The 22,032-nt window shown below is 38.9% G+C and overlaps 3 protein-coding genes across 3 annotated transcripts; 1 reads left to right on the forward strand and 2 right to left on the reverse strand.

Annotated features, from left to right (window-relative positions):
• Positions 1 to 906: 906 nt before the first annotated feature.
• On the reverse strand, positions 907 to 5,754 carry zgc:110319 (NFU1 iron-sulfur cluster scaffold homolog, mitochondrial). The gene is made up of 8 exons (XM_006783864.3): positions 5,604 to 5,754; positions 5,085 to 5,185; positions 4,859 to 4,994; positions 3,066 to 3,132; positions 2,870 to 2,981; positions 2,722 to 2,785; positions 2,328 to 2,502; positions 907 to 1,504 (listed from the first exon to the last, which is right to left on the reverse strand). Exons 1-8 carry the CDS (start codon positions 5,666 to 5,668, stop codon positions 1,409 to 1,411), a joined length of 816 nt encoding a protein of 271 aa, XP_006783927.1. The 5' UTR covers positions 5,669 to 5,754; the 3' UTR covers positions 907 to 1,408.
• A 1,948-nt stretch (positions 5,755 to 7,702) lies between these two features.
• si:dkey-228d14.5 (transmembrane protein 150A) lies at positions 7,703 to 12,560 on the forward strand. Its single transcript, XM_006784006.3, has 7 exons — positions 7,703 to 7,972; positions 8,630 to 8,677; positions 8,770 to 8,835; positions 8,928 to 8,995; positions 9,086 to 9,216; positions 9,738 to 9,915; positions 11,119 to 12,560. Exons 1-7 carry the CDS (start codon positions 7,908 to 7,910, stop codon positions 11,310 to 11,312), a joined length of 750 nt encoding a protein of 249 aa, XP_006784069.1. The 5' UTR covers positions 7,703 to 7,907; the 3' UTR covers positions 11,313 to 12,560.
• Positions 12,561 to 13,148: 588 nt separating this feature from the next.
• Positions 13,149 to 21,074, reverse strand: eif4e1c (eukaryotic translation initiation factor 4E family member 1c). The gene is made up of 7 exons (XM_006783865.3): positions 20,967 to 21,074; positions 19,597 to 19,682; positions 15,237 to 15,332; positions 14,965 to 15,028; positions 14,742 to 14,855; positions 14,471 to 14,610; positions 13,149 to 14,353 (listed from the first exon to the last, which is right to left on the reverse strand). Exons 1-7 carry the CDS (start codon positions 20,982 to 20,984, stop codon positions 14,239 to 14,241), a joined length of 633 nt encoding a protein of 210 aa, XP_006783928.1. The 5' UTR covers positions 20,985 to 21,074; the 3' UTR covers positions 13,149 to 14,238.
• Between the last annotated feature and the right edge of the window lie 958 nt (positions 21,075 to 22,032).

Raw genomic sequence — 22,032 nt, forward strand, 5'->3', positions numbered from 1 at the left:
ACCCACTAGCATTGATGCAACTTAATATTGACCATTAAGACCACAAATGCACCAATCATTGAAATAGGAAAATCAGCCTTAGTTGCCCATGAGTTAGGATGATTCAAACCCTAAAATGCATCTAAAGGATGGAGGAACGAGAAAGATTATTGGAAGAGACATACTCAAATGGTATAGCACGAGGAGAGCAGGACTGTTTAAAGAACTTGTCCTTTTTTTATTCCTACATTTTTCAGTTATTTAAGGTGATCTAACTTTTTGAAAAAGATAAAATATCTTTTCACGTTTGTGCCATGTTGTGAAAAGAATCACAAGCCAACCTGTTACAATGTATACATTTTACAGTGGTTGAGAGAGGCAGGGTGGAGTGGGTGCAACAGTGTCAGGGACCTCCAAAATTTAACAGCAAGTATTTGGTACTGTGGCTTCATAAACTCTAAGGAATGGGACTCAGGCTACAATAGAAAGATGAATGCTTTTTTCATATTCAAGCTCTAATATCTATAAACCATTAACCAAGGTGGGCTAATAGGGACAAGTTTAAGGATTATATGATTTATATTAGAGCTGTAAACAAAATATCCACCCCCACTTGTAAAACTTTGGTTTCTAAGGCTTCAAAATATGTCTTACAAGATCATATGTCTCAAATGTACTGGTGATTTCAAGCAGCCATCATTCTGTGTCAAGTTGAGCTACACTCCAGAGGGTCCCTATTCAGTCATAATTCAAGATATTTACCCTGGAAAATGTGAAGGACTTTTAATCTGTTTTCCTCCCCCATGTTGCATTAAAACAATTTGCTTTGATGCATGTGTGGACGATGTTATACAAAAGCTTCCTTTCCTGAGTAGCTTTTTTTTCTATGACATAACACCAGCGAATTAAAGGTCACAATAAACATCAGATTTTAAATAGTGAACTTTAATGTAATGAAGTTATTACATTAGACCACATAAATTCAGGATACATTTTAACTGTTTTCCTACCGCAGTTCAATTAATAATTGTAGCCTCAGTATCTTGCATTTCATTTACAGATTACCGTACTGGCAGATTCTTTGTCATTCGGTATGTGGCAGCAGCCGGTGGATCATTTTCTCAAAACGTCCCTCTAAACAGTCTTAACCGATGCCACGCATGTTCAAATATCTCCAACTTTCAAAATATACAGTATTTATAATAAATAAAAACACACCATTTACAGTGTTCTGCTTACACAGAAAAACATGACTGAACCTTCTGTAAACAGACATACAGTTAATGACCTCTACCTGGCAACTGGGTGAATACAGTATGTACAGAACTCTTAACAGTATACAGTATAGTAGGCAATTTTCTGTTCCTCAGTATTATGATTTAGAACAGTAATATGTGGAAATACTACAGTGCTGTGTATATAACAAAGTCTATGAGTGGGTCGGCCGGGGAACTTTCTCATCTTGCAATTTGCGTTCCACTTCTGAGAAAACCTTTGCACTGATTTTATCCACTTCATCTTCCACCTGGAAAAAAGGGAGAATGTACAAATAATTTTTATATAAAAGTGATATTTTTATTTTCTTTTTTTTTTAAACCAAGCTAACCGAGCTTGCAAGACAAATGCTTCCTGCTTCTTGCCACCTTGTATGGCAAGAATAGCTCTAAAGGTGTAGTGCAAATGTGTGTATGTAAAAGTAACATCCACATAGACCCAGGGTTTCCCTAAAATATTTCCTAATCACAATTCCTCCGCTAGCTTGCCTTCTTCATATTGATATAGTGCATCCTGGTGGTATCAAGCCTGACCTAAAGGAAAACGTGATTCATCAAACCACGCCACGCTTCTCTCTTGGTTCCATGATTGATTTCTGATCTTCACGTGTCCTCTGTAGGCAAATGCAAGTCTGTGGATACTGTACACAGCCCACATGCAACAAGCTGCATTACTCCCTTCTTTAATAGCCAGCATTAACAATTCAGTATTTATGCTCCAGTAGCTTTCAATGGGAAACAAAAAAATTAACATTTAAAATAATGAAACCAGCAAAGGCTAAAATATTTTTCTACTTTTGAAAGAAAAATTGGATAGGAGTAATAAAAAAACAACTCATTTGTAAAGGGATGCACTAACAATCATTTTGAACAAATGAATAATGCAAAACCACTCTAGAAGAGTCCAAGACTAAAAATATGAAGCAGAAATGATCTTAATAAGTCCACTTTAAAGTGACAGCAGAATTTTCTGTATGTGATGACTTATTTATCCAAACAAGAGTTTCTCAAACTTGATATCAGAAGAGTTTACACAAAAACAAGTTATCCCAGAACGGCTCTATAGATTATCACCTGTTCCACTTTGTCCACTTCAGGGATGTAAAACTGCATCATGTTCTGGATCCCATTTTTCAGTGTGACAGTAGAACTGGGACAGCCTGTGCAGGAACCAACCAGCTTCAGCTTGACTACTCCGTTCTCAAAACCCTTAAAGATGACATCACCTCCATCCTCCTGCACTGTAGGTCTTGTGATTAAGAGCGACCGTATCAATTGGTACAGAACAGGACAGAGAAACAGAGAGATTAAGCCCGTTATCTCAGCACAACTATCTCTTAGAACACTAACATCTTTTTTGTGAACGTGAGTGAAGCAATAAGGTATTATGTTACCGTGCCATAAATACTTTCTGAAGTGCAACTGTGGTTTACTTAAGCAGCTCTCAACAGTACTGAGAAATCGCTACCTGATTCTGGTGTCCAGAAGCTCCTTTATCATACAAACAATATCATCATCATCTTCAGAATGACCTACAGTAAAGAGAAATGTAAAACATGAAAATATTTACACAATTTCAAGTCAAAAAGTTGCATGTTTTCACACTGTACACTCACTGCTTTCATGGTGCACTGCTCCCGTTGTTATCGGCTCACCACTCTCAAAGAACTTAGCAATGGCCTCCAGAGCATGACGCTTAATGTCCGTCCACTCAACATCCTCGTCCGTCTGATAGGAAAACAAACATCTCATGTATTATATGATTAGACTATAACTACAAAGACAAACTGTAAGAGGACATTAAATACTTACTTTAGTGACAGTAATGAAGTCAGGGCCAAAGAACACACTCTGTACTCCTTCAATTTCAAAGAGGTCTCTGAGAGAAACAGATTATCATGTTCAGTAAGAAATAAAAAAACATATCATGAAACAATGAAGTCCTTTTGGTCTGTTTTATGATTACAAATCAGACTCAGGATACTAAAAGTATCAGCAAAGAAAAAAAACATCCTGACAATGTGCAAAGGAACCCGATGTGTCTCTCCTCAGGAATCCACTGAGGACCAAAATGTTATTTTCAGGGTGTACATCTGTCACATCAGCTCTACGTATTATTCAGCCAAGCAACCCCATCATGATCAGAACTGAAGACACCATAAGCATAAAAGCAAAAGAGATATCCTCACACTCAAACCTATGACCCATAGGGAATTCTTTTTTTAATAACATGACATGAATGCATTGAAATTGTAAATGTACAGACTCTCATTTTTCCATTTTTCATATCCGCCTGCAAGCAAGCACTTAATAAGAATAATATACTCATGATCGCTTTAATTGGTGCACCTGTGCAACTGTTCATTATGCAAATATCTAAACATCCAATCACATAGCAGTAACTCCACTTATTTAAGCATATTCACATAGTTAAGATGAGCTGCTGAAGTTCTAACCAAGCATCAGAATAATGACTTTGAATGTGGGATGGTTGCTGGTGCAAGACGAGTTGGTTTAAATATTTCAGCAACTGTTTATCTCAGAGGTCTCAAACTCGAATGAGCTGAGGGCCACTGCTGGCACTGTCATCTCATTGGAGAGCCACTTTAGTGTTCAAGTAGTATAAAAAAACAAACAAGAAAACACCCACAAATATAAAATGCAGTATTTTGTCTGTTCTTTTAAAACTTGAAATATTGTATAACAAGAAAAAACCACAAACCTGAAAGCAATTTTTTCCCCTCACTCTTAACTAACTGAAGCCTTTTATTGAACCACCAAATAAACAAATTGGCACTCTCTTTCTGGCCAGATACGCGGCAGCACTCCTGATATAATTTTGTTCGTATTTAATAAATTAAAAATGCAGACATAAGTGTACTCATTAGTTTTTGACTGCTAGCAAATACGGTTTTCTTTACAAATAACTCTCTCACTGAACTAACAACCGATCCCTCAACGTGTTTGTAGTGTGACGTGAGTTTGCAACGCCTGGTTTATCTCCTGGGATTTTCCTGCACAACTGTGTCTTTTGTTTATAGAGAATGGTTTAAAAAAAAAGAGAGAGAGAGAGAGAAAATAGCCAGTGAGTGACAAACTGCTTAAAGCTGACAGGAAGGCTACACTGGCTCAAACCTGCCCCCCAGGAAACTGAGGCTATGATTTGCATGAGCTCAGCAAAACTGGACAATAGTAAATAGTAATAAAATTGATCTGTTGAGTCTTGATTTCTGTGACATTCAGATGGTAGGGTCATTAATTAGTATAAACAACATGAAACCATAGATCCATCCTGCCTTATATTAACGGTTCAGGTTGTTCGAGGTATAATTTTGTGGGGGATATTCTCTTGAAACACTCCTGAGTTCCAACTCCGAATAATTTAAATACCACAGCTCACCTGAGTCTTGTGCTAAGCATGTCCATCCCTTTATGACTACAGGGATGATTCAGGGAAGCCAACAAGGTCTAACCTAGTATTAGCACAGTGTACCTTATGAAGTGAGCATACAGTATATTCTTCTTGTTTTAGTGCTAGCCCTGTTACACATGCCTCCCAAGGCTTCAAATGTGTTTGAAGTGCAACACTAAATCTGACACACAACCTGGCTAAAGAAGAACATCCAGTCGAGCTTGGAGAAGGAAAGTCAAGCGTTCCACTTCCTAGGACGGGTTTACCGGGAAGAAACTTCAGGCTTCTGGGGTTCGGTGTATCTTGAGTCTGGATGGACAGGTGTCTTACTGTAAGACATTACGTAACCATCAGCTCAAGCGATAACATAATGCAGTGAACGTATGTAAGGTTTTCAAACTTCTAAAAGAGTTTCTCACTTGGGAATTGTGTGGCTCCTATCCCGAGGCGAGGCCGGACTCTTCTGAAGCTCTGAGTCGTGGACAGTGAGTGGTATGAACATCTGGTCTGCTGTGGAAACCTTGAAGCACAAAGAACACATTACACCTTATATCCCCTCAACTCATTTATTGAGGCAGGATATAAACGGGTGGCGTTGTTATGCATGGAATAACCTTTTCACTAACAATGAAGTTTTACTATGCTAACTAGCTAGCGGCCGTGTGCTAGCTACCACGTGATTTTCACAGTGAAAACGACTAAACTAACTAACACTAGACTAAACTACTTTCTTCCACAGCTCCAACCACACCTAGGCGGATGGGTTAGCCTGGAGACAAAGCTTTGTCCCATTTATTTTGCTTGCTAGCTATGTAGCTGGCTAAAAGCTAATTTCCGTCTCAAATGCAGAGACGCGTCGCAATACTGGTTTATGCTTTACACAGACTCATCATATAGGTATTACAGTACGGTGGATCAACGCTGGGGATATTTCAAACCTAAAGTGAGCCGTATTTCTTGTCCGTAAAAGCTGCTGAAGACCCCATCTCATGCGCGCCGCCATTTTGTTTGTTTAGAAAACGAGGACCCCACGCGGCAGACAGCCAGACAGCACGTTGTGCTGCCACGTCTTTTCTCTTTGGCACCTCCACAATAAGTACAACGCCCTAAAACTTCTCTTTCTCCCCAAACCCCGATCCTCTCCTGAAAGAGTATTGCGTTACCTCACCGTGTAACTGAGTTGAAACAACGCTACTAAGAACAAAGATTACGCTATAAATTAAAAGAAATCTTTTCTCCGAAGAGATGAGTGACTATTTCTCCTTTGAGGATTTACATTATTCCGAAATATAAAAGAAATATCTGACACCGATTTTTCATTTGCCCTGTGATCAAGTGTTGTGGATGTATTAGATCATCCATGTGTAATTCTTTAGGGAGGCTAACCAATGACTTTCAAAAGTTTAAAAACGAAGCATGATTGGTTGCTTTTTCCTAAACCAGTAGGTGAAGAAAGGACTTAGATCATTAAATTATTTTCACTCCAGTGATCCACAACAAAATATATTGATAATCAAATATAAATATAAGTGTTGGATTTACAATTTAAATGCATTCTAAAAGAGCAGCCTGTAATTCCGTTGAGTAAATGTATACTGTATTGTGCAAAAGTCTTGAGTCACCGTTCATTTTATCGTTTGTTAGGAAAACAGGAAACAGGTGCAGCAATTTACTGAAACTTGTGCAAAGACGTAGAAACAGTAAAGGAGAGAAAAGGTAGTTTGTACAATTCTAACTAGCTTGAAAATCAATATTTGCTATGATTACCTTTATTTTCCAACACAGCCTGAAGACTCTCGGCCTACTTTCTTGTCACCTCTTTAAGCAGCCTTCATGAATAGTTGCCTAGAATTCTTGAAGCACATTTAAAGCTCTTCGTTTGACGCTATCTGCCGTTTGTTCTGTTCCCTGCCTGTTTTTTTCCCGTTCCCCTCAATGCTTCAGTGATGTTTAGTCAAGCCAAGTGGCTTTATTATCATTTCAACCATGTGCAGTAGTACAGTATACAGAGAAGCAAGACCATGGTGCTACATATAACATATAACAGGCAATCAACACAGGACTACATAACGTGCAAGTGTGCAAAATTAAACAAAACAAAACCCCTCAAAATTAGTGTTGGCTCCAGGAAGGCCATGACTGATAGTGTGTGTGTGTGTGTGTGTGTGTGTGTTCTTCCTGTTAGGCTATGCTTTTACTGCACTAGTAGTGTGTTTGGGATCATTGCCATGCTGACACGTGGTATTGCACAGTGGATCAAAATCTGTTGGTATTTCTCTGTTTTGACAAGTTTTCTGACACCACTGGGTGAAATTTAGCAACAAACCATTACAGGGGACCCACTGTGTTTAACAGACGGCTGTAGACGCTCGCTGCTGTACCTCGTTCCTGACCTCTTCCCTACATACTGATGATGATTTCAAACAAAAAGTTGGATTCATCAGTCCATAAGACCTTTTGCCACTTTGTTGTATAATTTGGCACATCTCAGCCTTTTCCCAGTGTTTGGGTTGTTCAAGATGTTTGCACAGTACTTTATGTGGGGAATGTAGAAAACAAATATTTTCCTCCAAAATGTAGTAGAGAATAAATGTTATGTAGTATAAAAGAGACTACAGCACAGACACAGACACAGGACAGTACAAGTACCTGAAATTCATTTATTGAAATGACTGTACAGGGTGCACGTAGCCACCTACCTGACAGGAAAGACAAGACAGGGGGCTTAAAGCATTCCAAGCTTGTCTAATGTAATAATCCTACCAGCCATTCATTGGAAAATTCTCATAAATTCAAATCTGTGCACAACTCCAAACATTTACTGTTTGAGTTGATATTTAATACGTGTCAAACAGAGCAGTAGCTGGCAAGGACTATAGAAGGGAGACTGTCGACAAAACAAATAATGTGACAAGAAGACCAACCCCGTGTTTCATAATATTTGTTGTAACACAGCAAGGTGGTGCCCTGAAGGAGTGGCAGAGACAGTCTGATTTAAAAGGGAGGTAGTCCTCTGGATGGAGGAAGACTAAACTAACAACAGCAGTGCAAACGTCTGCTCCAAGGACTTGAAGTTAGGATTTTTTGGGGGGGGGTTTTTCTGTTCTAGCACTGATTGTATATAATGCTGACTGCATGAGGCTTCTATAAACCCCCCAAAGAGGGTTGACATTGAGTATTTTTAAGACAGCTGGACCTCTGGAATCCGTCTCTTTGCTGCTTGTCGTCATCATCATCCAGACATGGGGCTCTGGATTATTTTCCCCATCTGTCTTTCCCTGGTGTCCTTCATTGGAACGTGGAGTGTGTAAGTTTACTACAGATTCACTGTTTGTTTTTTGACATTTACACTGTCATAAAGCTGTGGGAACGTTTTTAAACATGTCGTTTTTACTCAGCCATAACAATGCTCTTTCTATGTGAAACTAGTAAACAGAGTTTATTCATATCTGAATGTTTTTCCCGATAACGTCACACCACGTACTTGATAGTCAAGCTTAGTACATGAACTGCGTTTTCCTGGCACTTTCAGAAATCAGTGAGATTTCTGCAATGCTGATAACATTTGGCCATGAAGAGGAAGTAAAGAAAATGGCATCATATTATTTCCGCTGCTTTTCACAATCTTTTATTGTACTGTTTTATCTGCACATCGTCTGTGGAAACAGTTGTCGACGTCAGAGCAGCTTCTAAATGTAAAGGCATGTCAGAACTCACCTGCTTTGGAGTTTGAAAATATGTGAGCCGGCTAGTTCTGTTTGCAGGGTGTGAACTGTGTCTGTCACTAAGTTCAAAAAAGAAAATCTTGTTGAACAAACGACTTTAACGACTGAGTCACACCAAACTGAAAACGTGCTTGGCGTTGATGCTCACTTCCTTGGAAGGAAGTGACACTTCCTTGGAAGCATTTCTGGTTTGATGTTTGCAGATTCTTAACAGTTTTTCTTTTGTTTTATATTTCCAGATACGGGCTAGCCTTCTCCAACAATCATGTGTGCGCCCTCACTGACTGGTGACTTTTTAAATCATCCTCATTTTGTTTTAAATATGACCCAGTGTTTATTTAATAATGCAGCCTCTAAAATGGCATTAACTTGTTCGCAGGGGTAACGGCAACTACTGCAGGGCTAATCATACTGATGCTGGATGCTGCTGGGTTCCTACAATAAGGTAAAAGAAGACTAAATGCACCCGTTCATTTTCCTTCTTCCTTGGAATGAAATCTTGAGACAGAATGAAACAAACTAAATATGTTATTTCAGCTCAAGTGGAACATATCCGCCAGAAAATTCACTTTTTACAGCCACAATCAACGCCGGATCCTTCATGTGTGAGTTTACCTGCTAAATGCCTCAACTATTATACACACATATATATGTGTGAGGGATGTGTGTCACACCAACTGCGATCTCTTCTTTAGTTTTTCTTTTCTGCATATTCCACCATGCCCATATTATGGAGAGGCACTCAAGTCAGTCCATGATGAGTAAATTTGCACTGGTCTTCGGTCTGATTGCAGCCATGGGGGCATTCACAGCCGGAAACTGCAACGTAAGTGCCGAACGTCATACTGCAGCGATGTTTCTGCAGGGTTAAATTGTTTCAGATCTAAATGAGAATTTCTGTTTGCGCTTGTGCTAAAGCAGCAAATAAAGGTGAGTACCTTGTAGCTTTAGGCCATCTATAACGAGAGCCCAAGCACACTAAAGTGTCATTTATGCTTGGCTTATAGTGTTTTTTACTGTGTTAAAGGGTAAATATGACACTCTGCTGCGTGATCTGTAGTGTTGTACTGCACTTACATTTAGCGACAAAACTATTCTAGAAAAATCAGTTGGTGAAGCAGGGATGAAAGGAAACCAGTTATAATTTAAACAAAGGGTTTAAGGACCCAAATACTTGGAAAGTGTTTCAAATCATAAACCTGTTAGGCGACATCGTATTTTTCACTGCACACTGCCTGATAGTTCTCACTCACTCGCCAACACATTTCGCAATCTTCATACAATCTTAGTCTTGATTTAAACAGCCTGCTATTATTCGCTGGATTTGATGGTGAATGTCCTCCACAGCCGTTTCACGTGTCACTCCTCCACTACCTCGGGGCTGCCATCAGTTTCATGTGCGCGTGCTTCTACACGGCCATTCTCACCGTGCTGACAGGGAAGTGCGCCCTCTCTGGATATGAAAAGGTTCTCTACCCACTGCGAACCATCTCCACTGTGATTCAAGTAATTGTGACCGTCATCTGTATCCTTTCACAAATTATGGAGGAACTTTTCCTTTAAAACTGTGTTCCTTTAAACAAGGGATTTCAACAGCTAGCTCTAGAACTAATGCATGAGTTATAACACACTGGGACATATTTGGATCCGGTCAGCTCCTGTGTTTACCAAGTGGGACCGGCCACAGAAGTCCACATGACAGAAGCAGATACACATTAATGACCTTTTTTAGTGAATTATTAACCATAGCTTTCCTTTCCTTTTCCTTCTAGCTTTACATTTGTCCTCAACCTTGTAGATCTATGGGATCAGATGCACAGCAATGAAACATTAGACACCTCATTTAGCATTTAGCAGAGATTCGGTGTTGAGGTGGCTGTAGGTCAGGTAGAGCAGGTCATCAACTGATTGGAAGGTTAGTGGTTCGATCCCTGGCTGCTCTAGCCTGCATGTCAATTACCCTTGGGCAAGATACTAAGCCAAAGCTGCCCTCTGATGCATCCATGGGAGTATGAATGTGTGTGTGAATGTTAGCTACAAGGCAGTTAAGCATAGGAAAAAGGTGTTTGTGTGAATGGGTGAATGAGGCATGTTGCATGAAGCTCTTTGTGTACAGAAGAGCACTATTTAACATCGGGAATACAGAATCTATTGACTGTGCAGAGTAGCAGAGTTTTTCTTTCCTCGCTTTTATAACTTATTTTTATGGGTTTCTTATATATTTTTACGTATGGTTAGTTGCTGATATCAGTCTGCAGTGATTGGAGAAGTTATTCTTTCTTTTTTTATGTGACAACATTCATGAGGTTTACAAGAAAACGGATTGCTCTGCTGTGTGTGCGTATGAGAACAATAGCCAAAGCTGAATGGTTACTGAATGTAACTTCAGTTCTATGAGTAAAGGTCAAACGTGTCTCATTGGTTGCAAAGGGTGGGTAGATTGTTGAGCAGATTTAAGTTGTGGTTGCCATGACTATGTGCTAACTCTGCCCCTGATGTATGCACACAGTAGTCAGGTGTGGGAGAACTCCAGGAAGCGCTGGCCCATGCAGCTGATTCATGCTCATCAAGAGTGTATTTAATCCCAAATTAGCCCACATTAATGATAGAAACACAGTTTTGCCTCATATAGCTATGTTCTTTTGTCAAAGAATTGTGTAAGCTCTATGTCCTCCATAGTTTTAACCATCAGTAGACCAGTGAAACACCCTTAACCCAGAACCTTCAGATACTGTCTTGTTTGCTCAGAGCGAGTACTTCTACATCCATCTGTCTGCTGTCTTTGAGTGGATGCTGAGTATGAACCTGGAGCTGTTTGAGCTCAGCTACGCCGTGGAATTTTTCTTCTTCTCATCCTATATGCTCTCCAATTTGTTGAGCAAACAAGATGAGGTAAAGCCTTTGATGATGACGATGTCCTGATATAAGGCTGCCAGGATCCATCTGAAAGATGTAGAAAGTGAGGATGCTACAAGTAGGACATCTGTTACTACAGTGGCTGGATCGTGGCTGAACCAATAGTGTTTTGTTTTTTCCTTTTCTTGGATGGATTTTTTTCTGCTGTCTTCTTTACTAATTTTTTTTCCATATTTATTGAACCAAACGAACAAACATACCAGCTGGATTGTATCTCACGCAGATGCCCCATCTACATAACAGCTTACAAGAGGTGTTTTGTTGTGCAATCATTTTTGTAATGAAAAATTTGTAAAAAAAACAAACAACCTCACAGATCAAGTTTTGTGTTAGGTGACCGCTCTTCCATAACCCTTTGGGATGTATTACTTTCACACAAGGAAATGCCACTGTGCTGATAAACATATCTGCGTTTGGAGCTAAAAGGGTGGAGGACTTTTATTTACACCCTTTTAAACAATAAAAGTCTCCATGACGCTATAAGATCCTGTTTGACTGGATGATTAACTTGAACGACAGTAAAAAACAATAGGCGTCATCAGCCGCAGCTGGCCTAGCGATAGACCAATGGACATTACAACCAATCTTGGCTACATACACTTAAGGTGATGTTGTCAGTACCCTTTCCATTCCAGAGATTTTCACTGTGGTCTGTTCGATGTATTTCAGTGTACGTGTGCTTTAGAGGAAAAGCCGGAGTAGTGATTTATAAATTGTAAAGTTAAAAAGGAAAGAATAGTTTCATGCCTCTATGTGTCCCACATTAATACAGTATTTTGAACCAGTTTGTTTGCTTCACATTTATGCATCTGTGGCTTCTATTGTTTTATTCCACTCTTGTTGCCAGCACATAGTTGGAAAATGTTGATGTCATACAGCACCAGTCACTCAGTTTGGTGACCCAATAACCACAGTGTCTCTCAGCTGGCTTGGGAACATCTGTGTGTCCTCCAGAATGAGCTGAAGCAAGTGGCCGAGGAAAGGGAGGTCTGGGCTTTTCTGCTCCCTGTGACCCAGACACTGATGAGCATCGAAACATTTACAGGTGTATAGTTGAATCGTCACTTTTCAAAGTTTATAAAGTAGCTAAAAGGTATTTTGAATTTTTTCTGACCAGATCTGGTCACACTAAGTTCAATTCAATGCATTTCTATAGCACTCTTCACAGGATAAAAACCAGAAAGTGCTTCACAGTAATATAACAACAGATACACATAAAAAACACTGCAAACGTGTGAGACGTTAACAATGCTGAGAAGTATTCTGACATTTTTCTATACAAATTAAAAATAAAAAACTTTAAAAAAAAAGAAGCATTTTTCTAAACTTTCATTAGAATGTAAAAGTTAAATATACTTCAATTTTGAAAAGCTGAAATTTGTTTTTATTGCTTCATACACTTTTTCCCCCCCTCTTCCAGATTCTGTCATTTTAGCTGCTCTTCAGTTTGGGTGTATCTGTAGATTCTGCTCGCAAAAAAGAAAGCCAACAACTTGAATCCAGCTGTGACAAAAACACAGCATCACTTCATACATTTCTCCTCTGTGTGAAACTGAAAAATAACTTCCTCTGAATATTCTGCTGCTACATTTTTTTTTTGTGGTAGTTTCCATCATTTTCAACAAATCTGCAAAGCCTTTTGGTCACTTTTAACTTTTCCTCATGAGTATGACATTAGCCCGAGCTGCTTCTCACTATACTACTTACTAAAAAGTCAGATTTTTGTTCACAGGAGTTGGTAAATACCACAAATGGTAGTCAAAACAGAATTTTAAAAATCAGCTTAGTGTTTAAAAAAAAAGCAAGTTTGCCAACTTTAAAAACCTCAATAAAACAAAACGCTTCTGGTTTTAATGCAAAGCACTTAAACTTTACTTGAAAGAAGGTAATATACATCCTGGAATTACAGATAATAAAGATACATTATGAGCAAAATCATTTCACAATGAATATCATCTTTCTTTCGCAACAACCAAGAGAGGAGTGCGACATTATCTACAGTTTTTGTTAGGAAGAAAACAGTGAAAAGCACACCTAATTCTGTCGGCATCTTTACTGTATGGTACACTGTAAAAAAATGTCATCTATATGCAGTAGTCCACATTATTAACCTTAATAACAAAAAAAAGAAAAAAAAGAACAATTTGAAAAAACACGAGCTTCATGGTTGTCTTTCAACTAAGTAACTGCAATGCATACATTATAAATAAATGTAAAAGGGAAGAGAAAAAAAGTTGAGGAAAAAAACCAAAACAAAACCTACAAGCAATATCCCACAATTCCAGCATGGCTGAAACAACAAGTGGCCTTAATCCAAACCCTACACTTTGGAGTGTGACCACAGCTTTTACAAACCTTTAAGATACTGTAGATTATTTAAGCTGGTGAGTCTGAAAGCCCGGCTCATGCTCAACACTTGTGGATAAATCAAGTTAAAATTGCCCTTAAAATTTGTTCTGTATGAGGACGAGTTGCCTGCCTTCTTTTTCCTGTGAGGTGAGAAACACTTTTTGTAAAGAGTGAGAACTCAGCATGAGAGAAACACAAGGCCCTATAGTTAAGTCTTTCTTTTTTAATTAAACAACTCAAGCCATTAAGTATTGGAACAAAAAAAGCTTGTTCTCAGCTAAGCTAGGAGAGGTCACTGATATTAATCACAGAAGTCTTCAACTCTAAAAGTAAATCATCGTGTGTTCTCTTACTCGTCGTACAACATCTCAAGCCGGATACCCTTCCTCCCCGTTTTTTTTTTCTTTAAACAACCGCTCCGCTGACATCTTGAATTGGGAGAAGCTCCAGCTGTACACGCTATGAACAACTCTCTTACCAATAAAAGGAAAGGACACTACAGTAGTTGACAACTCAAAAATGAATGTGATGATGCAGATCGGCAATTGTTTAAATCTACAGCAAATTGAAATGAGGAGCTTTTTCAAACGGAGTACATGTTCTTGGTGGTGGAGCCGCTCTTACTGGACGTGTCGTCGTGCGACTGGTAGCCAATCATGGCTTTCATGGGGAGGTTGAGACGCTCTTTGTAAAGTTGCCTGTGAAGAGATGAGACGGAAGCAGTGTGAAGACTCAAGCAAGCTCAGTGTTGCCATCTAGTGGTCCACTGTAGCTCCTACTTGCGTATTATGAGTAATGTGACTTTAAAGACTCACCCTATCGTCATGATGGCGTCCCTGTTTTGGCAGTTGCTCGTCCAGATGGATATTTTGTCACCTTTAGGTCTGACGTTGACCACAGCTCCGCAGACGTCTTCACTTGCCTCATCAAATGACTCACCGACTAAACACAACAGCTGCAAAAAACACAAAAGTCAAACTATACATATATACATATATATATTTTTTATATTTAAATCACAACCATCAGTGGAAACATCCAATGGATACGACTCTGCTGAGTGGTTTCATAAAACGGCCGTCTTACCGTTTCCATCCAGTAGCGATCGAGGTCATTGTGCCTCTGTTGTTTGTTGAGAGTCATCAGCCATCGACCCCCCAGCTTGTTCCTGTCGTCCTCCCACATGGGCTTGATCCCATCCTGACGCACAATATGAAGCAGCTATTAAACCCTATCCATGTCTTTAGACTCTGCTGCAACTGAGTTTAAGGGAAAATGTGTAAACATTTAACAAAAACAAGAGACTTACCTTGAATAAGCAGTAATCGCAGCCAAAGCCGAGTTTACTTGGCTGCTGTATGTGGTTGTATAATCTGGTAGAAAGATGAAAAAGTAGATTCCCAACATGAGTGTGTCGAATTGTAGAATTTCAGAAGCTTTTATCAGAACAATGGTCTTTAAACAAACAATCAGTAAAGTGAAACATGCTGATCTTAATTGACATTACCATTAAGGGACATGTTGTGCACATTAATAATAAACCATCAATAACTCAGACTGACTTCAGCAGAGAAAACTTACGCCCAAAAATCTTCCACTGTGTCAAATTTAGAAATGAGACGCAAGTTCTCTGTCCAGCTTTTGCTCTTGTCGTTTTTGAAATACCACAGGGCCCATCTAAAAAAAACAAACAAACAAACAATAAAATAAAAATGCATCATTCATAGAATTCAGTATTCATAGACCAAGAGGTAAAGAGCATAATTACACTGACTGTCTGAAAATCTCTCAAAACCATGTCGGAAAATGCAGATTGCTGAAGATGCATAAACTGAAAATAAAAGAAAGTGCATGACTTTGCCCCAAATTGTGATTGAGCAAACCTCGTGACTTCTCCATCTTTGTGGGGATCAGAAATCGTGTCGTCACTTACAAATGCATCAACCTGGACATATTTCCAGTCTGTCGCAGAGCCAACACAGTACGAGCTTTTCCGATGTCATAAGGTAAGTGGGGTAATGCCTGGCTAATACTTGGATGGGAGACAGCCGATGGGAATACCAGGTGCTGAGAGCCCAAATCCGGCCATACCAGCCTGAGTAAGTCTGTCTCTCTCTTGTTTTTCTACAGTTACATTTTTGTATTTTAGCCTGTTTTGTGTCAGAAATTAAGTGATTTCTCTGTAGAAAGACATTGGGCAGCATGGTACGTGATTTTGAAACCACTATACAGCGCTGCAGTCCACACACCTTGTGCTTTCCTTTAGTGACTTTGGACCTTTTTTTCACTTTGCCAATCTTTGCTAATAGTAAAGTGCAGGGTTCTTGGAAAACACTATTTAGGGTTCCTACTCGTATAACAGCAGCTGGGCTCAGTAGGGTATTTGGTACTTTACATTTTCTTTTTTTAAATAAAACTGTTATTGTTAGCAATCAATTCTTGAGTTTAGTACAAGCATATTCAATGTTTTGTATCTCTTTTAATTTAATAACAGCTCGATGCTGTACAATCACTGTTAAAATCAAAAACAAGGACTCAAAGTCTATTTTATGTTACAACTGCATGAAACGTTTACCCTAACAGCAGACGTACACGCTGTGTCACAGAAGAACACAACAGCTAGTAACAAAAGCATGAATGTCAATGCAAAAAACAAGAGAAAGCCAGCCATCAACGGCACTACAAATGCACTCTTTGTTTACAGTGGCTGCTGTAATTCTTTTATGTATTACCAAGGGGCAGTGGGTGGGAGGCTAGTAGGCAGGGTTGAGGGCAGTGAGAGGACATCAGCTGAACCGTTTGCCCCCCTCCACTTACAACTATAACAAACCCACCCATGTGCCATAGACACAAATGAAGCAAATGGACCGAACAGAGCTAAAAGAGAGGATGAAAGTATATTTGTTTAATGCGAACATCACACTACACATACTGAGACCAGACTGCTCACAGCCGTGATTCTTCTGGTGAACCCAGAACAGTCACAAGCCAAGACTACATGCTTAGTAATGGCATATAAACAAATATGCCAGACAGCAAGTCAAGCCAGCTCTGTTCTTCACATGTACTTTAAAATCCAGGTAACTTGTTTCTCAGACATGGGTGGTGGACTGGATTGACAAACAGTTAAGGCCTTTGCGGCGAAGCATGGCTCTGATTCTAGATTAAGAGAGTCAACAAACACAGATAAAGACAGCAGTTCAATGAGGCATGCAACTATATTAGGGCAGTCTTCCTAATGTCTTAGGAAAGTTAAAGACATTAAAGTTTACAAAGCAGGTAGTTTAAGCTTTTCCTCACGAGAGATAAAATGATCATTTCAGGCCAATGCAGCCAAACGAATCTTTCTTAGCTCTAAGACAGCAAACCTTAAGAGGACCGATTAATTCACTACTGTGACATCACCCTCTGACACAGACAGTAATATGTGATTTGTTCAGCTGTGAACTAATCAGCGTGCTCCAGTCCCCACTGCCTTCTGAATGTGTGTCAAGTAAATAAGAACGAGCCACAGCAGAGCTAGAGAAACAGTGTCATCTGAATTTTTAATAGTTCAGCTGCCAAACACAGACGAGTTGTTGTGGTTCCGACTTTAAAAATACCACGGTCGTGATTTTAAAAATAAAAAGAGTCCATGGGCAGACAGGCATAAACTATCCACTTCACTTTCAGCTCCAGTAAACTGTATACTAAACAATTTTCCAAAGCAGAAGCTGAATGCGTTCTTCCTACTTCCCAGCAGCTGCTGGTTTCGCTTAAAGACCGGGCCATAGGAAAATGGTGCTGCATGACTTTGAAACTTGAAAGTGATCATCTTATGTAACAGCTGAGTAACGGATCTGTGCAGTCTGTTCAAATCCATCTCTGGACTCACCTTCAGACCGCAGCAAGATCCAAACTCTTGCCAAAATCAAGAGAAAACCTTCATAAGCAATTATTACATTTAAATCTATGAAAGCAGATATTAAAGTGAATCTCCTAAGGATGGTAATAAAGTATCAGGGAATAATAATTCAATTAGATGGCACAGATATAAAACACCAAATATGATGCACTGTTATCATTAAAACTATCCATCATTATTCCACCTTGAACAGATGTCGAAGGGGATTTTTCTGCTAATTATTCATTTAGTATTATTTAGTGACTCTGCATGATTCACTGTTAAAACTAATCTGTATTTACTTACACTGAACCTCTGTGCAACCCTCACATTATTCATTAAAAAAAAAAAAAAAATTATTTTAGCCTCCCTCAATTTAGTAGCAGTAAATATTTTTGACAGACAACAGCAAAAATCTGCAAGTACAATGAGACACACTGTAGATAAAAAAAAAGGGATAAGAGGTCACTTGTCTTCCTTTACCTAAAAACCCCGACCTCACTCTGAGAGCTCCAACCACTGATGCTAAAACTGACATAACAAATATCCAAAGCAGCTCAATCATTTATTAAGAAACCAATCACACCTTCGGCCGGTGAGACAGTTAAAACACATATCTGTGATCAATATTTAACCACAAATTCCAACTCAACACTCCTCTACTTCCTTACAGTGAAGCCAGAGAGAAGTGACAACACCTAGCCCTCAAAATGAGAAGTCTGCAATCAAAACTGTCAAAATGGAAAACCCCCCGCATCAATATGTTTAAATAAAACCAGGATGAAAGCAGCAGAGATGGACAGCCTTGACCTCTGAGGCTGAGCTGAACAAGCAGAATGACCTAGAAGTGACTTGCCAAGAGAACCATTCAGCATTTCCAAACCGACTGTACAATGCTCCTGAATAGCTCGTCGCCACTGCAGAACTATGATAACATTTCTAAAAGGACAATAGAAAAAACAACAACTGCAACTCTAACACAGAGGAAAAAACAAAACACATGACTCCTCAATCTGCTCTTCTGATTTTAAACCTTAAAATAAGAAAACAAATAGAAACTGCAAATATGAACCTGATGAAAATAAACTGAACATTTATCCTTAATATGATGCTCAAACTGTAACTGCTTGAAAACAGGTTTGCTGTGCACTCATCCATAATTTTCCCAAGTGACTAGATGGGTAATTTGAATATCCTGTTTACGCTGTCAAAATAAATGCTTTGGTGAGTTTCTAATTTCACTTTCATCCAAGAGACCAGAGGGACAAAAAGAAAAATCAATCAGCACATGACTGTAAGTATGTTTGTGATGCCAAAGAACAAAAGTCAAAGTACAGCTCCCACCCTAAAACTAGGTGAAGATGAAATGCCATTTTCAACTGAATGTAAAATAACACATTTCACATGGTGATAAATACACAACTAACCTTATTCCTAAAGGAATACTTCTTCACTTATTTCATAATGAAACAGCTGTTTTGTCTCTATAGAGAAAGGTTATTGATCCTAAGCGATTAAGTAAATTTAGCCCCACCATCTCTGTATGTTTTCAATGAGCTCAGTTTCTGTATTTGTGTGTAAATAATGATGAAAAAAGAAGCCCCTCTTCCCTCTGAAAACGGTCACAAAGGTGATATTTGAAAGGGTGTTAAAACATCAGTAGGCGTGAAATGTTCAATGGTGTTGACACCTTTCTGGATGGGGTGAAATTTGGCACCCTGGTAAGCCTGAAGAGACTCTATTATAATCCAAAACAACCCCAACGAGTTTCGTCTGTGCCTCAAACTATTTAATTAACATGACAAAACCAACCTTAAAAACTGTTTCAGATGAGACTCCAGTCTCCGAATCAACGAGACGGGTGTGTTTGATCTCACCACCACACCCGCCTCTTAAGGCACAGTTTGGCTTTTCTAAATGAAAACTCCCCTGTGCTTACACCAGCCATTTCTGATTGTTTGGCCAGAGGATTTGCTCGTTGTTGCAAGAAGACTGCAGAGTATTAAAGCACAAGCAGCTTTCATCCAAATCAAACTCAGAACCTGGTTTGACTCTCACCTGTTTTGCAAAGGGTGTTTGATATACTGCTCAGGATTCGCAACAACCTGACCGTCAGTCTGTTGATCTTCAGTTTCAGTTGTTTTCTGAGGAGATATGCACACAAACACATCACAAAGTCAACTACACAAGTCCACTGATCACAAATGGCAAAGGTAGTTGGGTCAGATTTATATCATAATGTTGCTAAAGTCCTGCCTTTACTTTAAAGTCAAAGTTAGTTTAATATCACAAATTTTAACAAAGTAAACAATAAAAACTTAATAGAATGGTCATTGCCATATACAGTTAAGGGCTTTTGTCGGGGGTAATCACACACTTAATTTCATAGTGTGTACAGTATCATATCACAAAGCACTGCAAACTTTTTGTCATCATCATCATCATTACTACTACTGAGTTTCTAACAGAACCTAATACATACTTTTACAATAATCCCAACCTTTCAAAAAAAGAAAAATAAGACAATAAAAACATAACTTACTTAGACTGATTCACAAACTCACGGTATAATCTAAAACATACCAATTTAATCCCTAAATCGGGACTACTTAAAGCCCCTAATAAGAATAGTGTAACTATGTAGTCCAATGTATATATAACAAAAATCTTACATGATCTATAAAATGCATTATTATTATTATTATTACAGTATAGCTTACATTTAAAGTGATCTACAGAAACGTAACAAAGGCATGACCTTAAGCCCCTCTGTTTTAGGGGGCCTTAATGGGGCCTTGTCCCATTATCCAGTTCACAGCTGGGCTCAGCCTTATACTCTTGCATTTTTATAAAGATTCACTTAGCAACATCAGAGTCCACCTCAACTACATTTTTAAGGATTAGACGCAGGAGCTGATGGAAAACAATCAGCAGGGGGTATATACAAAGAAAATCAATAAGCTAACTTTACAGATAACAGTTACTAGCATTAGTTTTAGCAGATGAGCTAGGCTAGCTGCAGGCTAGATATACACGTGTCCAGACTTTCTAAAAATGCACCAATAATGTATCACCACGGGTGTTTAAAGGTATTGGCAGTTCATTAAAATTGTCGTAAGATATCGACTGTAATACCCAACTAGATTAAAACAACGCGTTGACAGGAGTTTGAATGAACGACGTGCAGTCAGTCACTCCCTCTCTGCCCAACAAAGTCAGGCAGTGCCTCATACATCCCCACTGCTGAGCATGCTAGCGCTAATCCACGCCAACATCTGTCAACTCAAACGCGTTAATTTGGCCTAAACGCCAGTTCGGTTTCACAGAAGCAAAGTTATGCGATGTATGTAGTAGGTGAATTGGAGATTTATCCAGTCTTTACGTGCATATTAGTCGATTTTTTTTGTGCTATCTCTTGTCTCTCTTACCGGCTCCGATGTCGCCATCTTGACTGTAGAAGTGATCTGCCCGTTCTGCGCTCCTGCGTCACTCCAACTGCTCGCTCTGCTACGGAAGCCGCCTCTGTCCTGTTCGAGCTGAATGACCTGAATCCGAGGAGTCGTCGCAAGAGAAAGGGCACAGGGGTTACACCCACTACCACTGAGTGGCTGCTTCTGAGGACAATAATTTAGATAAACCAATAGTTAGCTGTGAATAAACCTCCAACTAATGGTATTCATGCAGGTATATTCAAAACGGTTAAAAATATCTATCTCTGCTTTGAGTATTTTATTTTGTGGTGATTTAAACATTTAATACCATCTACAATAGTTTCCAGACTTGATTTCAGGTTAATTTTTATTGCTTAAAATATTTAGTTTGTATTAATGTTACTACTAGTGTAGTACTTGATATGAAAAATATTTCTCATGTGAAAGCCTAAACCAGCTTAAGATTAAAACCATTTAACCTTTAGGAAGCCAAAGTCCTAATAAATATATGGCTTCCCATGATAATTGTACTGGGACATTTGACCAAATTTAAATGGACTAAAATGGAAGACATTTTGTGTGTTTGTATTCTTTTTAGTAAGTATGTAAGTAAGTTTTAATAAATAAATCCTCTCCCGTAAATTTATTTCCCATGTATAACCATAAAGTGGTGTCTAATAGAATAAGACAACATTAAAGCAAATAGGTTTCAGGGATTAAAGATTTGTAAAATTTATCTCATTCTGTCAAGGACACATTTGTGTGTCTGTATTTTTTCTTTGGCAAACTACCCTCCCCCACCTCTACTGAAACTATTATTCATCAGCCCAAAGAGAGGTTAATTGAATTACAATTACCTGTTCATGCTGACCGGGGGAGTTTTCCCCACTTTCCCAGCTTCCATAGAGGCGAGAATGCAGTGAGACAAAGACAACACTCCAGGGGTGGGTACTGATTCACCTTTACGTAAGTTCTGAATTTACAGTTTGAAACTTCAGTTAACTTACTTGTGACTGAAGCGATTTGAAACGATTGTTAACAATTAAACTTGCACTTGCACTTT

This window comes from Neolamprologus brichardi, chromosome 13 (genome assembly GCF_056152115.1).
Source record: "Neolamprologus brichardi isolate AB-2024 chromosome 13, ASM5615211v1, whole genome shotgun sequence".
Taxonomy (NCBI): Eukaryota; Metazoa; Chordata; class Actinopteri; order Cichliformes; family Cichlidae; genus Neolamprologus; species Neolamprologus brichardi.

What these genes read in the sequence shown, in the direction of transcription:
- zgc:110319 (XM_006783864.3), bottom strand. Translation starts at nt 5,668, where the DNA reads ATGGCGGCGCGCATGAGATGGGGTCTTCAGCAGCTTTTACGGACAAGA. An exon ending in AGAAATACGGCTCACTTTAG is followed by an intron (nt 5,186 to 5,603) that starts GTTTGAAATATC and finishes TTGTGCTTCAAG; the next exon opens with GTTTCCACAGCAGACCAGAT. An exon ending in AGCAGTGCACCATGAAAGCA is followed by an intron (nt 2,786 to 2,869) that starts GTGAGTGTACAG and finishes TCTTTACTGTAG; the next exon opens with GTCATTCTGAAGATGATGAT.
- si:dkey-228d14.5 (XM_006784006.3), top strand. Translation starts at nt 7,908, where the DNA reads ATGGGGCTCTGGATTATTTTCCCCATCTGTCTTTCCCTGGTGTCCTTC. An exon ending in TTCATTGGAACGTGGAGTGT is followed by an intron (nt 7,973 to 8,629) that starts GTAAGTTTACTA and finishes TTATATTTCCAG; the next exon opens with ATACGGGCTAGCCTTCTCCA. An exon ending in AGTAATTGTGACCGTCATCT is followed by an intron (nt 9,916 to 11,118) that starts GTATCCTTTCAC and finishes CAGAACCTTCAG; the next exon opens with ATACTGTCTTGTTTGCTCAG.
- eif4e1c (XM_006783865.3), bottom strand. An exon ending in GCGATTACTGCTTATTCAAG is followed by an intron (nt 14,856 to 14,964) that starts GTAAGTCTCTTG and finishes ATTGTGCGTCAG; the next exon opens with GATGGGATCAAGCCCATGTG. An exon ending in GACGCCATCATGACGATAGG is followed by an intron (nt 14,354 to 14,470) that starts GTGAGTCTTTAA and finishes ATCTCTTCACAG; the next exon opens with GCAACTTTACAAAGAGCGTC.